We start from the raw sequence: 18,318 nt of genomic DNA, 5'->3' as shown, positions 1-18,318 counted from the left end.
TGAGTTCCAGAAAGAATACATAGAAGAACTTGAGGAAAGGAATCGAATCCTCAGAGCCAAGCTCACAGGAACATTTTGTTCTCAGCCTCCTACACCTACTAGTGAGGGTCATTCACTAGCTAGTCTGACTCAAATGGCAGCTGGTAAAGACAAAACAAATCCGTTAACAACCGGACATTTGCTAAAAATGCCAATAGAAAAATAGAAAGAAAAAGAAATAGAGCAGACAGAAACAAAACAGTTGAAAAAGATGATGAAGGACTATTTTAGACAACTTATCAAAAACTAAAAATTTGATCCGACATAATCATCATAAAAAGGGACAACCAACATAGCTGGATCTGAACAGACACAAAATCTACAGTGCTATTCCCAGGATGATGAAGAAGACTATAAATTTGATTTAGATGCAATTCACAACTTGGCCACCTTGGACGGGAAATAGACTGATTAGAAAAGACAAAAATATATCTATTCGAAAAATTAATAGAAAAAGAGACTTATTAGAAAAGACAAAACAAAAGCAGCAGATAGAAAGGATAGAAAGCAGACAGACATAAAGCACGAAGAGACTTGGTGTGGGAAGTCCATGGTTTTCAAGTTACCCATGGTTTTGCCCATGATTTTGTACCCACGGATTTGTAAATACCACCTTTAGCCCACAAGTTTTACCCATTGTTTTGTAAATATCTATGTACCTTTAATTTCAGCCGCATATGTGGATAACATTTGGATAACTCTCATTGTCAATGGGGCCCAGTGCGTACCCGGATGAAGTATCCAGACTTCCATGTTTCTGCTATAAATAGCCATGTAAACTTATTTTGAAGTTATGAATGAAAAACAGAAGTTCCTCTCATCCTTTGCCTTCAAACCTTCCATGTCTCCACCTCGTTTTTTCCCATATCAATCTTGAGTTCATCTCTAATTCCTAAAAAACAAAGTAAGTCCTTATTTTCCTCTTAATTTTTTCCGATTTAGGGGACTCCCAGAAGGGAAGTCCTAAATTTTTTTTCTGTTCGGATCTGTAACGTCTTTCCCTTACCTTGGATTCATCTCAAGCACTTTGCAAAAGCATTGTGTCGACCCTCTGGAGTTACACGGTCCAGATTTTCAATTGTATGCCCGCTTTATGTCATTATTGACTTCAGGGCTTTAGTTGTTTCGGAACAGAGACGGATCCCGTGACTGATGCAAGGTTGCAAGGGAAGCACACACCATACTGTGGCTTTAGTGTCTGGAAATTGCAAAGACAGATAAATATCCAAACAGTACAGTTTTTAGGATACACATTTAGGGAATTTACAACATTTGCTTCTGATTTTCTATTTTTGATGATCGTACTCTTACTTGTTGTTGCTCTTATTATCGGTCTTTTAATACTTACCGCGTTTATAGTGTGTTATAAAAAAAGGAGAGTGTATATTGGGCTGGAAACTACTGGATGAGGGCTAGTAGCTCTGACAAACCCCTCTGCATTGAAAGACAAGGGTTGCTCCTGGTTGGCACAATGCCAAATACTCTTTTTTTTATGATTGTTTTGTTTATAACTTTATTTATAATCCTTACTGCAAAACTTTATATTTATATTTCAATTTAGTGTAGGATCTTGTACTTAGGAAAAAAATTTAAAATATATAAAAAAAACTGTACTTGCTATTTATTACTTTTGTTTTGGCCATAGGTATAGTTGACCTTTCTCTAAGAAATCATTTCTTGATACCTGTTTATGTTATTCCTTTCTTTTGCTTTAGTTATAGTTATAATCAACTTGTCCTTGTTTTTCTGTATTTGTATTGTGTTATTAACTTATTTCTATAGATATAACAAATTCATAGGGACCCGAAGAATTATTATACCCCCCAGACAATTTGGTATCAAAGCCAAATATAAATAGTCTTAAATCTAAAGAGTCTATTCTTGTATGTTGTTCCAGGTCCTCTGGCTTTGATACCAAATATATAGGAAGTTCTACCCTAGCTTGTTGTTTTAATTCTGAAGAACACTTACTTAACGGAAAGAACCATCAACTGAATACTATAGTAGACCTTTTAATAAACCTATCAGAAAATTTAGAATTAAAAGTGATAGGGTTAGAAAAAACACATATTAAGATTCTAGAAGAACTTAAGCAAATTAAAATAAAAACAGAAAGATTACTAGAAAATATTGATTATCTTAAAACTACTAAAGGACAACAACAAAATATAGATAAAGAAATAGATAACACTGCACAAAAACTAAAAAATATTAAAGTTGAAACAAGGAAAAAGAAACCTAAATCTAAATGACTCTTTCATAGAGAAGTGGAGGGACCGTCTCAGAAATAGGAAGTTCTTCTAGGTCTTTTAATATAATTGAAAGGTTAACAGGAAGAAGAAGTATAGATCAAATAGATATATAGTTAGAGGAAATTATAGACGTAGATCAAGATATTACACTATTTAGCAACAATCAACTAAGTCTCTTAAATCCTAGACAAATTATATAGAACAGGACCTCTAAATTTTAATATAGGATTATTTAGACACTACAGGGAAATCCAAATTAGTTGCGTAGGACAAGAATCTGTTAGCCTTAATTTAATAGCAGAGCAAACTTTTAGGCAGATAAAAAATATATATAATTTGGTTCATTTAGGCTTAATAGTAATAGGTATAAAGGGACTAGGTAGAAAATATTTAGGCACCAAAACACTGTTAAGTATATATGATGATAGATGGGCAAATCCTAAAAAAGCTATGTTAGGAATTACAGAAGTAGACATGAATATGAATGGTGGGATATTTTACTGTTCACCAGACTTTCTTATTGGCATAAACGATTTTAAAAGATATATTAAGATAGGAATTCAAACAAAAAGATATGAATCCTTTGTAGGAAATAATTTGTTATTATGTATAGGATTTTTGGGAAGATGCACAACTTCTAGTACTACTAAATTTAAAGTTACGATAAATGATGTAGTTAACCTTATAGAAAATAAAGGAATCAAATTAATAAAACCAATAAAATATTCTCCGAAAGAATTAGCAGGTTTAGATTGGAATTTAAAATTTAGAGAAGAAAAAGTAATTAGTCCAGAAGTTAGCATACTGTATACAGATACAAAAGGGAATATTAATATAAGATTTAATAATTACAAACACAAATTATCAGAGGAAACTGAATTTGTTACTAGTGAAGATTATGGTTTAGCAAACATAGAAATAGAACAAGACAATATTGTATATCCAAAGGAACTTGAATTAATATTAACCGAAAGAGAACTTCTTCATTTAGAAGAAGACTTGCTAAAAAATAAAACAATAAAAGAAGAGGAATATCTTTATTATGATCAAGATAGGAATATTAGAATTAGAACAATGCCATTAGAACCTAAAGATCCTAACCCAGAACACTTTAGGGAAGAATCCACAAGCCTTAAAGACTTTATGAATGCAGAAAGCTCTGTGAGAATGCCTAATAGCAGCTACGTAAGGACTCCAACACCAGAAGTATACACTTCAGGAAACATGTCGAGATTTCCTTACACTCAACCTATAGAATTTCCCTATAAAGTAAAACCAAAAGGAAAAATAAGAGAATTAGAAAAACCTATCAAATTTCAAGAGATGGGAAAAGGAAAAATTCTCAATTTGTCAGCTCATGATCCCCAAGAATGAACGACAACATTAGATGTCTGGAAAAACCAAGTAGTTTCAGACTATATCCGAAATTTCCAAGCCCATGATCCTGAAGAAATGTATAGATATTTAGAAACCTTTCTAGGTGAAAGTGTAAAAGCCTTATGGGAAAGTTATAAAAGAGAAAATCAAGAAGAATTTGGAAATCTAATGAGTTTAGGATCAAACCCTTATAATTTTTTAAATAAGATTTACCACGTAGTAACAGGAGATGATCCTAATTCAGGATTTATGACTCTCTAGAAAGATGCAGTTGTTTACTTAGAACAACTTAGTCTTTATAATTATAAATATGTTAAAAAAATTTTGCAAGACTATTTTTACGACACCTGTGTTTCAGGTAATGCTTTTAATAAAGACTTAGGTACAAAATTATTATTTGATTCTTGATCTAAGTCCTTGGAGAGTAGGCCTTATCCTTTTAAGGCTAGTTATTCTAGTTAGGCATGGGTGGATTCATGTGAATCCATGTAGTGATTGAGATGGACATGGTTTTCAAGGTATGAGTTTAAAATGTCCAAGTTGACATGTGTCGATTACTTGGTCCATAATCTCATGAAGTATGGATCAAGCCTAATCACATTTAAAATTACTATGCATAACCTTACTTAGGAACAATTAATGTTATTTCCAACATATGTCAACTAAATTTTGATTGGGTTGGAAACCAACATGATCTTTCCTTAATATGTCATTGGCTAATGATAACCTAATTCTTCTTAAGCCAATCGATTCAAGAGTGCTAGTTTATATAGAAATTTGATTTTCATAGAAATTCCAAGTCTACATAAACTAGATAAGGATTTATGTTAAAAGATAGAACTATTATTGAGTCACAAATCCCATAAGATGAATCTCACAAGAGAAGAGTCGTCGAAATTCAGCTTAAGGACTCCAGCAGGAGGCGGGGTCCATTCGCATATGACAGGAGGCTTCGAGGAGAGGTGGAGCTGGGCTAAGCTTCTCCAATTATCCTTGATGGACGTTCTAGAGAATGGGGAGAAGGCCAAATTTCAATATGAACTCAATTATTGACTTTAGTCAATTAAGCATGCACTTAATTAAGGAAACTCTTGGTTGGCCAAAAATCATATCTTTCTTAATCAAAATGATGAAATCAAATTATCCACCAAATCATGATCTTGAGAATATCTTTCATAAAATCAGTCACTTCCTAATATAAATAAGAAAACTTTCCCTTGTGTTATGGCACCACTTACCAAAAAAATCAATCTTTCCTTTGGTTTAATATTCAAGGAAATCAAATTAGATTCTTGTAATCTTTCCAAATCACCAACAAAATCTCACAAAATTCGTGGTAGCTAAAAGGGTTCATAATTCAAAATAGAAACACTTCTTCTCTTTGACAAATGTTGAATTTAGGATCCCTTTTCCATAATTCCGAGCAAGAGAAAGAAGAAAAAGAGAAGAAGAGCTCTTAGGTAGAGAGAAGAAAAAATAAAAGAGAAAAGAGAGGTGGCACCAAGCAAAGAGAGAGAGAGAGAGAGAGAGAGATTAACTCAAGAAGGAGATGTGTAACTTGATTAATTCCGAATTACAACACCTCTATTTATAGTAGAGGGAGAAGTAGAGTCCTTATACAATTAGTCTTTCAATCCTAATTACATTTCAACTCTAACTCTCTAAGATAAGTCTATTCAAACCAATCTACTAAAAGACTAATATGAGTTGAACTAGAACTTTTTCTTCATTCACGTGAATATAAGGGAGGAGGCCAGCTCGTGGCCTTATCCTTGTATGTCCCTCATGATCTTCCAGCTTATCTTGATAAGGTTGCCAGCTCATGAGATATTTGTGGGTCCCACTTGATATTCAAGTCTTCTAACTCATTTCAGCTTGTGCTTTTTAATTCCTTAACTCATGCTTGCTTGGGTGAAGACTCTTCTTGGTATCCCACGTCCTCAAGGTGGGTCCCACCAGCTCGAACACCATGGTGGGTCCCACATTGTAACACTCCCCCTCAAGCTGGGGGTGAGAAGACATAATAAATGCCCAGCTTGTTGCATATGGTAGAAATAATCTTGTGGTTGACCGACTTGGTAAGAATATCTGTAACTTGACTTTGTGAGGATATATGCTTAAGAGATAAGAGACAATCCACTTCAATATGCTTTGTTCTTTCATGGAAGACTAGATTCGATGTAATGTGTATTAATGCTTGATTATCACAGTGTAGATCTATCGGAGTTTCATTGTAGAATCCCAATTAAGTATGAAGAGATCTTATCCATATGAGTTCACTAACAGTGAGTGCCATGGCTCTGTATTCTGCTTTTGCACTAGACAATGCTACTACATTTTGGTTCTTGCTTTTTCATGTAACCAAATTCCCTTCAACCATCGTAAAAAATCCCGAAGTAGATTCTTTGTAATCCGAGGATCCAACCCAGTCTACATTTGAGAATCCTTTGATGTTGAAGTGACCATGGTTTTTATAGAGAAACCCTCTTCCTAGAGCTCCTTTCAGATATTGTAGTATCCTTTCAAGTGTTTGCCAATGACTAAGTTGCGGCTTGTGCATGTATTGACTTACCACACTTACTGCATATGACATATCCGGCCTTGTTGCACACAGGTAAATAAGTCGTCCCACTAGTCTTTGATATTTTCCAATATCTATATCTTCTCCAGTGCCTCCACATAATTTTGTATTTGAGTCCATATGAGTGTCTGCTGGTTTGCATCCCATCATTCCTGTCTCCTCTAGTAGATCAAGGGCATACTTCCTTTGGGATAGCACAATCCCATGTCTGCATTGTAATACTTCAATACCCAAAAAATATTTGAGTAGTCCAAGATCCTTCGTCTTGAATTCAGTACATATTTTCTCCTTTGTTTTCTGGATGCCGTCGAAATCACTCCCAATTAAAATGATATCATCAACATATACAGCCAGAATCATCTTAATCTCTGTGTATTTTCAATAAATACTGAGTGATCTCCAGAGTATCTGTAAAAGCCGACTGGTATGATGGTTTGACTAAATTTCTTAAACCATGCCCAAGGGGACTGTTTTAGACCATATAAAGATTTTTTTAGGTGGCATACTGACTCCCCCTCAACCACATACCCAGGTGGTTGTTGCATGTAAATTTCTTCTTTAATATCACCATTAAGAAATGTATTTTTCACATCAAGTTGATATATCGGCCATGATGAATTGCCCGCCAAAGATAATAATATACGTACTAAGTTCATTTTTGCCACTGGAGAGAAGATTTCTTCATAATCAATTCCATAACACTGAGTATAACCTTTGGCAACCAGTTGAGCCTACATTCGTGCAATTGACCCATCCGGATTATGTTTGACAGTATAAACCCACTTGCAACCAACGAGTTTTTTATCTATTGGAAGAGGAACCAATGACCATGTATAATTGTCATTAACGGCCTTCATTTCTTCATCCATTGTTGCCTTCCACCCTGGATGTTATAGAGCCTCCTGATAGGACTGTGGAATAGATATGGAGGAAATAGAAGAAAGAAACTAACAACATAAAGGTGAGAGGCGATGATGAGACACAAATTTTGAAATGGGATGAGAAGTAGAAGATCTAGTGCATGATCTTGGTTCTTTCCTTATAGCAATAGGACGAGTATCATTATGAGGGCCAAAAATAACTGGTGATGAAGGACTTACTTCTGTTGGATCCATTAACTCGGTAGGTGTGGTGTCGAGCACTTGCTCTGGGGGTTGAATAATCTCTGTATCTCGAGGCACAACCGGTTGAGGGGAACATGGTACTGAGGACAGACAAGAAGGAGCACTATCAGAACAAAATGAGGAGTCTTCAAAAATGTTACATCCCTGGACACAAATAAACATTGAAGATTAGGACTATAACAAATATAACCCTTTTGTGTGCGAGAGTATCCCAAAAAGATGCACTTGATAGATTTAGGATCAAGTTTGTTGTGTCTAGGAAATGAATTATGAACAAAACATTGACATCCGAAGACTTTCAAATGTGGTGGAAATGGATCATCATTTAGTAATAATCTAGAGTAAGGAGATTTATTACCAAGAATGGTAGATGGTAGACGATTTATAAGAAAGCAAGTCGTAAAGACTGCATGAGTCCAATAAAAGTATAGAACTTTCATAGCATATAATAAACCTCGAGCTACCTCAAGAATATGACGATTCTTCCATTAGGCTACACCATTTTATTGAGGAGTGTAGGCGCATGATGTTTGATGGATAATGTCATTTTCTTGACAAAAAGAGTCAAGGTATCAGATCAGAGAATTTTTATTTTTTTACCAAATTGTGTGAGTTCCATAACATGAAATGACTTAAAAATAAATGGTATCTCAGAACGCTCCTTAAATATAAACAAACAAGTTGTGCGAGTGAAATCATCAATAAATGTAATAAAGTATTTTGCTTGAGAAACGTTGGAGACACTCAAAGGCCCCCAAACATTAGTAGGAATAAAAGAAAATGGAGTAACACTTTTGACTTCTGGACGAGGAGAGAATGTACTCCTTTGATGTTTGCTCAATTGACAAACCTCACTATGAAATTCTGACCTTACTTTAAGAGAAGGAAACATATAATGAAGAGACTGTGCAGATGGATGTCCTAACCGATTATGCCATAACCGTGTTTCATTTTCAGTAGTGGAAACCATATTCATTTTTGGCACGTCCAAGTAGTAAAGCCCCCCTTGTTCATGGCCTCCACCAATCACCTGCTTCGTTATAAGATCCTAAAAGACACATGAATTGGGTAAGAAGGTAATAGAGCAATTAAAATATTTTGTCAGCTCACTAACAGATAATAAATTCAAAGGAAGTAAGAATGAAAAGAATATCAGTGAGCAGAAGTGATGGTGTGACAGAAGTGGAACCTTTCCCTTGGACTTTGGTTTGAGAACCGTCAGCTATGGTAACAAACTTGTCTGAAAGACTCGGAGATAGAGAATGTAATAAATTTTTGTTACCTGTAAGATGCTCGGAGGCTCCTGAGTCAATTATCTAGGATGAAGATGAGGCAGATAGCATGCCTAAAACGGTAGTGGCAGCAGTAGTTGCGGAGGAACTAGTAGAAGAACCCAACATTGTCTTCATTTTCTGAAATAGCTCATACTCTTCATCAGTAAAAAAAAAATTGTGCTACTGATTTTGTGGGTTGTTTTTCTTTGTATCACTTATAAAGGTTTGATTAGCCCTTGTCAATTCTTACTGTCCATTGGCTTCATAGCATATTTCTTTATAATGGTCATATTATCCACAGTAAGCGCATGCCTTGGAATCCTTGTAATAGCATTGATCTATAGTATGGACAATTTTTTTTACAGTGAGTACATTCTTTCCCATCTGCTCTGCCAGCACCAGTCCTTCCACCTCTTCCTCTGCCTCCTCTATAACTTCTGCCTCGGCCTCGGCCGTGATCAGATGATAATCCTCTATGATCGGAATACATAGCAGATGATACTTCAGTAGTGGAGGAAGAAGTGTCTAGAATACGAAGTAGTGTTGCGCATACATCATCAAACTTGGGGACAGCAGAAGCACTCAGAAGTTGACTCTTGGCAATCTCAAGATGGGGTTTAACATTTACAAGACAAATAACAGTAATTAAGGCTTACTTCTATTTATCTTGGATAGAAATATTTGTAGTTGAAGGCTGAGCTAACTTCTACTCTTGAAGAAAACCTCTAAAGTGGGCCAAGTACTCATGGATATTTTCTCCTTGTTTAGTATTCAACATTCTTTGGAGAATGTCATATGGTCTATGTAGAGTATCTGGCAAGAGTACAGTTTAGCACATGTCTCCTAAATTTGTTTAGCAATGTCAAGATGAATGACATTGTTGGAGACATGTTCTTCCATGCTATTGCTTAGCCAACTAATCACCAAAGTATCATTTTTCAACCATTTGTTATAAAAAATATCATCTTCATCAATAGGTGGTCCTCGAGTGGTGAGGTGACCAAGTAGGTCTTTTGTTATAAGGAACCTCTGAACCGATGTGGACCAACTCATAAAATTTGATACCCCACGTAAGGGTATGGCGGTAATTCTCAATATATCACTTTTGATATTCATATTCTCTTCAGCCATGATAGGCCCTTCTTCAAAAAAATTCTAATAATAACACCAAGTAGTACTCTAAAAACAACTCAATGTATGGGGACTTTTAGCATTGATGCTAAATTATTATTTTGATTTTTTTCCTATAATACCACTCATAAGAGACTCAATAACAATCTTCTATATCAGGGGATTCTTGTTCCCATGAAATTTTTTTTTCCAACAATCTGATCATGGACTGCTCTCGGTTAACAGAATTTCCAAACTGACAAAACTATTTTGATAGCTTCTTCTAGATAGAGAGGCATGCATATCCATAATATAATAAGATGAAAGCATTCACATACTCATCCTTAAATCATCTTCTAAAATTCGGAAACTAGTAACATAAAGAGAAAAAAATTGAACACTTATGTCACGGCTTGTGTTCTTCCTTCACAAAAGAGCCTTCTTTGAGTGGTGTTGATCATCACTTCTTTAGAGCATTCATTTGACAAGGCATCCTAAATTTAATGCTCTGGTACCATGTTGAATTTAGGATCCTTTTCCATAATTCCAAGCAAGAGAAAGAAGAAAAAGAGTAGAAGAGCTCTCGGGTAAAGAGAAGAAAAAATAAAAGAGAAAAGAGAGGTGACGTCAAGCAAAGAGAGAGAGAGAGAGAGAGAGAGAGAGATTAACTCAAGAAGGAGATGTGTAAATTGATTAATTCCAAATTACAACACCTCTATTTATAGTAGAGGAAAACTTAATGTCCTTATACAATTAGCCTTTCAATCCTAATTACATTCCAACTCTAACTCTCTAAGATAAGTCTATTCAAACCAATCTACTAGAAGACTAATATGAGTTGAACTAGAACTATTTCTTCATTCACGTGAATATAAGGGAGGAGGCCAGCTCGTGGCCTTATCGTTGTGGGTCCCTCATGATCTTCCAGCTCATCTTGATAAGGTTGCCAGCTTGTGAGATATTTGTGGGTCCCACTTGATCTTCAAGTCTTCTAACTCATTTCAACTTGTGCTTCTTAATTCCTTAACTCGTGCTTGCTTGGGTGAGGACTCTTCTTGGTGTCCCACCAGCTCGAGCACCATGGTGGGTCCCACATTGTAACAAAAAATAAATCAAGAAATTTTTTCGAAAATAAGATGATCTTTTAAAGATCATGCTAGTGGAGATAATACCATGCTTGGATTGTAAACTTCAATACCAAGGACATACTTGAGTTGCCCCAAGTCCTTTGTCATGAATTCATTGAATAGCCTCTTTCACTTCTTCTTGTAAGAATAATATCATCGACAAATATGACAAGTAGCACAAAATACCATGCTTGGATAGTAAAACTTCAATACCAAGGACATACTTGAGTTGCGTCCTTTGTCATGAATTCATTGAATAGCCTCTTTCACTTCTTCTTGTAAGAATAATATCATCGACAAATATGACAAGTAGCACAAAATACCATGCTTGGATAGTAAAACTTCAATACCAAGGACATACTTGAGTTGCGTCCTTTGTCATGAATTCATTGAATAGCCTCTTTCACTTCTTCTTGTAAGAATAATATCATCGACAAATATAACAAGTAGCACAACCCCCTGCTAGTATGTCTAACATAGATTGAGTGATCCACCATACACCTAGTTAATCCAAATTGAAGCATTGTTTGGCTAAACTTATCATACTAAACATGAGGTGACTGTTTCAGCCCATATAGAGATTTTTGTAAGCGGCACATGGACTCCCTCTCAACCACAAATCTTGGTGGTTGATCCATATAAATCTCTTCCTTTATATCATCATTGAGAAAAATATTTTTCACATTAAGTTGATATACCAACCAACCAGAATTTGCAGCAAGAGATAAAAGAATGTGTTCTAAATTTAACTTGGCCAAGGGGGAAAATGTCTCCTCATAATTGACACCATATCATTGAGTATATCCTTTAACCACAAGGCAAGCTCTAAGGCAAACCATTGTACCATCCCGATTGTGTTTAATGGTGAATACCCATTTACAATCCACCATTTTTTGTTATGTTGAAGGGAGACCGGCCGCGCCGCCAAGTCTGATTTTCATATAAGGTTGTCATTTCTTCTTCCATTGTCGTTTTCCATCCTGCCTGTCAAAGGGCCTTCTAATAAGACCTAGGAAGAGGAAGAGAAGAAATAGAGGCATGGAAGTGACAATAGGGAGAAGATAATTGATGAGTAGACACAAAGATAGAGATAGGTTGAGATGTAGATGGACGTGAGTGCAAGACCATGGTTTTTTCAAATAGCAATTATTCTAGTGTCAAACGGGGTTCCAAACACAACATGAGAAAGGAGGGGAACATACCTCAATATGATTTATAGACTCTAAGGAGGTGTCAGCTATTGCCTCACGGGGAGGTAGAGGATTGTTATCACTGCCAGAACATTGTGGATTTGAGATGGGTAGAATAGGTTTAGGAAAGCCTATAGTGGAAAAAAAACAGGCATGGGCAACATCAAATGAGTACAAGGGTGGTTTCTCTAGAAAAGTCACATCTCTGGACACAAACAGTTTTTTAAGAGAGGGGTTGTAACAAATATATCTTTTTTTTATTGAGAGTATCCAAAAAAAATACACCTAATAGCTTGAGGGTCTAATTTGGTATTGTGTGATGTGTCGTGAACAAATCATATATAGGCAAACACTTTCAAAGGAAGAGAAAAAAAAATGTGATCATGAGGGAACTATATCGAGGATGGAAATTTATTATCAAGAATGGAAGAAGGCAACCAATTGATGAGAAAGCAAGTAGTAAAAACTGCAAGAGGCCAATAAAAATGAGGCACATGCATATGTTGTAATATGGCCCTAGCAACCTCAAGAAAATGCTTATTCTTTCAACCAACCACCCCATTTTGTTGTGGAGTGTAAACATAAGAGGTTTAACGTATAATCCCTTGTACACTGCAAAAAGATTGAAACTCACTTACATATATTCTTTTGTATTGTCAAATTGAAGAGTTTTTAATTTAGTACTAAACTAAGTAGAGATCATAGCACAAAAAATAATTTAAAAATAAGTAAAACCTCATACCTATCTTTCATAAAAAAAAACTAGGTTGCCCGAGAATAGTCATCAACAAAATTAATGAAGTGCTTAGATTGAGAAAAATTGGAAACATTTAGGGTCCCCAAACATTAGTATGAACTAAAGAAAAATGAGCAACACCGTTTATTGCTATTCAAGGAGAGTATGCACTCCATTGGTGTATACTTAAGTGACAAACCTCATAATTTAAACCAGAGATAGATCGGAAAGAGGGAAACATACTTTTAAGAGATTGAAGAGAGAGATGTCCTAATCTATTGTTCCATTGAAGAGCCTTTGTGTGTGAGGTGGATGTGGTATTGACTATTGGTAGGTTCAGATAGTAGAGCCCCTTCTATTCATGGCCTCCACCAATCACTTGTTTTGTCTCTGGATCCTAAAAAACACAATGAGTAGAAAAAAGGTAATGGAACAATTAAAATTTTTTAACTGGCTTGTTAGCAGTAAATTCAATGGAAATTGAGGAACAAAAAGGACATCTTTCATATGAAGAGTGGGCGTAGCAAAAGTAGATCCCATCTATGAACCTTGGTCTGGGATCCATCTGCTATTGATACAAATTTCTCAATCATACAAAGATAGTGAACTCGAAAGATTAACATCACCCATCAAATGCCTGAAGGCCCCAAACTCTGTTGGATCTTCGGTCTAATAATGCATCGAGGACAACATTTGAGCCTCTGTGCATCGTTGGTTTTTCAATAAGTATGTGTCGGGTGGACGGGTCCCTTCCCATCAGATTTTTCTACCTTGAAAAGATCTAGCCATTCATGGAAAATCTCCATGTGGTTGAGATGGTTCGACCATTCGGGTCTGAACGGATCAACAACATGTAGATGAAGCTCTTAAACTGATCAAAGTCAATAGAAATAGAACGACTCCAGTTGTTGTTGTTTTTTTGTTCTTAATAAGAGAAGATCTCATAATCAACTCAACAACTTTCATCAAACATTCAACTCTGTTCAAGTAATATACTTAGTTTCAAAGTCCAGAACCTATAATCTCATTCACTTACTATTTGAACTCTCGGTTCATGAAGAAGCAAAAAAATAGAGTCTAGTAATATGCATGAGTTGTATTACAATCCATCTTATGCATGAGGAGAAGAGAAAAAAAACTGATATTTTATCCAAACATTCTCAACGCCATGTACATCCTTAAAGCTTCAAACAGTGGACAAAAACAACCAAGACAATGGAATTCCTTAAAGCTTCAAACAAAAACAACCGAGACAATGGACAAACAACATAGAGAAAACATGTTTCATATCGGTAAACTCTTCATGCATCCATTGATCAATCGAGCAAAGAGGGAAAAAATACAAACCGATGGAATCCTAAAGTCATTGCCCTCATACCTTGTGGTTCTCAGGATTCCATGCTTGTAGTCTTTAGTGTATAGACAAGAGAGGAGAAGAGAAGGAGAGAAGAAGGAAGGTAGAAGAAGAGCTTCAATGAAGCTAAGAGAGGCTGACAATGTCTAGGCTATGATTGATCATGCATTGAGTCCTTTATTATCATAGTTCTATTTGATCAATCAAAGTAACAAGGTGATCTATCATACTTTAAAAAAATTGTATGCTTGGACACGTATGATCAATCAATCCATAGAGAATGATTGATCATGCTTTAAAGCATAATTTGGCAAAGTCCTAGTTCATGGATCAATATTCACATATTGATCCATCATCTTTATATTTCTTGTCGGTACACATTTTGGTTGATCGATTATTAGCAAAAGTCGGTTTATTAGAGTTGACTTCAAAGCAAGAGAAATTTTATTCTTAAGTAGTTCTAACATTTTTAAAGGTTGAATATGCATTTTTAAAACATGTTATGAATGCAAGTGTCCTATAGCTCCAAAATTTTCAAGTTGTACCTCATTTTTGAAGAGTTGGCCCTGGTCTCTTTACAAGTGTATAATCTTTGAAATTTTTTAAGTTACTTGGACTCTAATCTTTAGTTCTTCATTTCTTCTCTTATGGGTGCTTCTTCAAGATGACTTGACGTTCTTTTGAAGGTTGAAGTCTTGAAATGCTTGTTTCAATTCTTTCACATAGACCTTGATTTTTGTGTCTCTTGAAGGTTGGACATCTGAAATACTGAATTTGTAATTGTTAGATTAATTAAGTTTTTTTATCATCAAAATATAGATGAGATTCTACACTTGGTCAACATCCATGTCTTTCTACGAAGGGAGCACCCATGTGGCCTGGGCAGTGCACGATGTTCTAGATAAATTTGAGCTTCAAATTGAACAAAAATTTATCTTGCCAAATCGATTATTCAATTTACTTATGCTACATCTGGACTTCTTTGTGATGAAAAATGTGGCATCTTGGTGTGACTTTTGATGAGACTCCTTCCGTGGATTCAATAACATGTGGAAGCTAGAGTGGCTTACATTGAGATCTCTAACTCTTTCTCTCGGTGTTAAATAGGTCATCCATAGGGACTCCCTCCTCAAAATTAACTGTTCGTAGGGAAAAGCTTGTGCATCATGGTCTCCCTAGCCAATCATCTATGATGTTGTAACCAAACTAACAAGATAAAATTTGATCTAATGAGTAATAAAGATGCATAAGTGTAACCACATCAACTTAGAATAATTAACAATGTGCAATCTTCACACCCTCAAGTGATTTTTATGAGTGTAATTGGTGATTATTCATTATAATATCATAAAATATTTGTACGGTAAGAACTAAAAGAAAGTGACAAAAAAATATAAATATTATAAAACTTGATCCAGTGAAGTGACCAAGTCTGACCCAACTCAGTTCACCAAAATTCCACATCATAGGAGTGACAAAACTATGATCAATGTACATAAAATTTATAATTTAATGTTAAGAGCTAAAAGAAAAACCCAAAAAAAAAAATATCAACATTATAAAACCTGACCAAATGAATTGACTGGGTCTTATCCAACCCAATTCAACTGGGTTAACCAAAATTTCATACCATCCAAGTGACAAAGTTATGATTAATGTGCATAAAAATATAATTTTTACTTTTTGTTCATAAATTTCTTAATCATTTTGATCATTACACTTTAATTATTTGTCCATACAATGGCTAGCTTGATGTATACAACACAATATCTAGAAAAAAAAACGAAATTTAATGAAATATTGACACTTTTTGTAGTTCATTATTAGAAAAGGTAGTACGAAGAAAAAGAAGGTAATAATAACTAAATCACGTGAAAGTGACAAATCATCATTTATTAGGGTAAAAAGCAACCAATAATTAGAATAGAGTTCATTCGCTCAACTAGTGCGCTGCCACGGTACGAAGTTGGAACCGGTTGGCTTGTTCAATTCGTGCCTCGACCGAGTCACGCCCGCGTCGCCTCGTGGCGGGCAAAAATATCTCGCCTTCGGAGACCCATTTCATGTGCAGAATAAGGGATATTCCTTCATTCCTTGTGCGTAGGATTAGGGTTTTCTATATAAGTGGCTTCTCCTCTCCGTCTCGCTCCTCAGAAAAGGGCTCGGAGTTTTGATCGTTGAAAACAAGTGGTTGAGTTTCAAAGCCAGGGGAGATGGAGCAGACGTTTATTATGATCAAGCCCGATGGTGTTCAAAGGGGCCTGGTAGATTTTTCTTGTCTTATCCTCTCTTTCTTCGCTTTCACGTTATTTTGTACCCTGTTCATCGTTAATCCTCTTATATTACGTTGATGTGGAAGAAAGTTTTCCATCTGATCATGATTTGGTATGCGTAGATTTAGATTCTGACCTTGCACCTAATGGCCTTTGGATTTAAAGATATCTTTTTCTGTATTCCCAATTTATCCATATTAACATTGTAGTGTATTCTGAAACAGGTGGGTGAGATCATCGGCAGATTTGAGAAGAAGGGTTTCACTCTCAAGGGTAAATACCTTTTGGATTTAGTTTTTCTTTCTTTCTTAAGTTACTCTGCACCCTGAGACCTTAGTTATGATCTATGTCATGTTTGGGATCTAAATTCAGGCTTGAAGCTTGTCACTGTGGACCGCCCGTTTGCTGAGAAGCACTACGAAGACTTGTCCTCCAAGCCCTTCTTCAATGGACTTGTTGAGTACATCATCTCTGGTCCTGTGGTTGCGATGATTTGGGAGGGTAAGAATGTGGTTACAACCGGCCGCAAAATCATTGGCGCCACTAATCCCTCTGATTCTGCTCCTGGGACTATTCGTGGGGATTTTGCCGTTGAGATTGGAAGGTGAACAAAATTTTTCCTTGTACATGACGCTTCGTCTCTAAACTGCAAGTTTTAATCCAATTAAATAATTACATTTTTATTTAAAATTTCCTTTTTTGGATTATTATTCGTACTGAAACATGCTTGAAGATGTGTATGAGTTTGATTTTTTCGAACCTTTTGTCACTATTATAGTGTACATCTAAAGCACACTATGCACGAGAAAAGTAATCTCAGTTTTGAGAGGTGTGAAATTAGAGATGGAGAGGATTGGGATCCTAAGAAAAATGACTGACTGCCCTTATGATGTTGATAATGGTATATTATGTTTGATTCCTCACAGCCAGAATTTTTACCCATTGCTCCCAAATGGTCTAATGATTTCATCCTATATTGATATGAGCAGATTTAGCCTTGTCCTTTATTTTCATTATCTCAACTGAGGTTGGCATGGCTGTGAGCACAACCCTGAATGAGGCATTTTGGTCTATTTTTTCCTGCTTAGATCTTTGAGTATCTCCAGTACAGTCATCATTTTGCCTTAGAAATACTACTTGCTTAGAGAAGCCTAAATGGGCATATCTTTGACTCAGTTTGGTTGTTTTTTGAACTATTCCTACAAGATAGCTAAGCTACCAACTATTTACTGAGTGTATTAACATCACTGATGGGATTATGCGTGATGACATTCCAAACAGTTTTGCTTGTTTTACACAATCTTAAGATTTCACTTTGTATGTCCTTCATGCAGGAATGTCATTCACGGAAGTGACTCTGTGGCAAGTGCTAGGAAGGAAATCGCCCTGTGGTTCCCTGATGGACCAGCGAACTGGCAGAGCAGCCTTCACAGCTGGGTTTACGAGTAAACCATCTAGCTACTGTTTTCGCTTGTTATTTTAGTATGATCTTCATCTTTTTTTTTTTTTTTTTTCTATGAGTGGAACTAAATTTTTGACACCAGGCTGTCCCTTAATTTTCTTGATAGTACAATGGTAAAGTTATTAAGTTGCATTGGCTGATGGGTAGTGTAAGATTATCCTGTACAAGGTTTCAGTGATTTGTGGTCTTTTCTTTTTATGTGAATGGGAAGAAAGCTTGCAGGTATAGCTCTACCTCTCCCACCAACAAGAGGAAGACAGTGGACAATGGATTTTCCCCCCTAGTTTGTAGGCGGGCCTTCAAAATTAAAAGAATGTTGGATATGTTGTTTTTTTTTATAGTTTTTGTGGTCACTTCTGTTTTCACAAACCTCTTCAACAGATTTTGTTTTCATGTAGCAGCTCTTTAGAAACAGAGAT

General features: G+C 35.7%; 1 protein-coding gene across 1 annotated transcript; it reads left to right on the top strand.

Moving 5' to 3' along the window:
* Positions 1-16,254: 16,254 nt before the first annotated feature.
* On the top strand, positions 16,255-18,126 carry LOC137948265 (nucleoside diphosphate kinase 1). The gene is made up of 4 exons (XM_068794284.1): positions 16,255-16,428; positions 16,662-16,710; positions 16,810-17,041; positions 17,772-18,126. Exons 1-4 carry the CDS (start codon positions 16,378-16,380, stop codon positions 17,884-17,886), a joined length of 447 nt encoding a protein of 148 aa, XP_068650385.1. The 5' UTR covers positions 16,255-16,377; the 3' UTR covers positions 17,887-18,126.
* Positions 18,127-18,318: the final 192 nt, after the last annotated feature.

The sequence above is a fragment of the Aristolochia californica genome, unplaced genomic scaffold, assembly GCF_029961685.1.
Source record: "Aristolochia californica isolate CCGP_79_NKW_82.1479 unplaced genomic scaffold, dmAriCali1.0.hap1 SCAF_13, whole genome shotgun sequence".
Taxonomy (NCBI): domain Eukaryota; kingdom Viridiplantae; phylum Streptophyta; class Magnoliopsida; order Piperales; family Aristolochiaceae; genus Aristolochia; species Aristolochia californica.
The sequence above is the reverse complement of the archived record's forward strand: the minus strand, read 5'-3'. Positions and strand labels throughout refer to the sequence as shown.

Bases quoted from the DNA above. Each gene is read 5' to 3' on its own strand.
- LOC137948265 (XM_068794284.1), top strand. From the start codon at position 16,378: ATGGAGCAGACGTTTATTATGATCAAGCCCGATGGTGTTCAAAGGGGC. The intron at 16,429-16,661 runs GTAGATTTTTCT...ATTCTGAAACAG, and splicing joins ATGGTGTTCAAAGGGGCCTG to GTGGGTGAGATCATCGGCAG. The intron at 17,042-17,771 runs GTGAACAAAATT...TCCTTCATGCAG, and splicing joins TTTGCCGTTGAGATTGGAAG to GAATGTCATTCACGGAAGTG.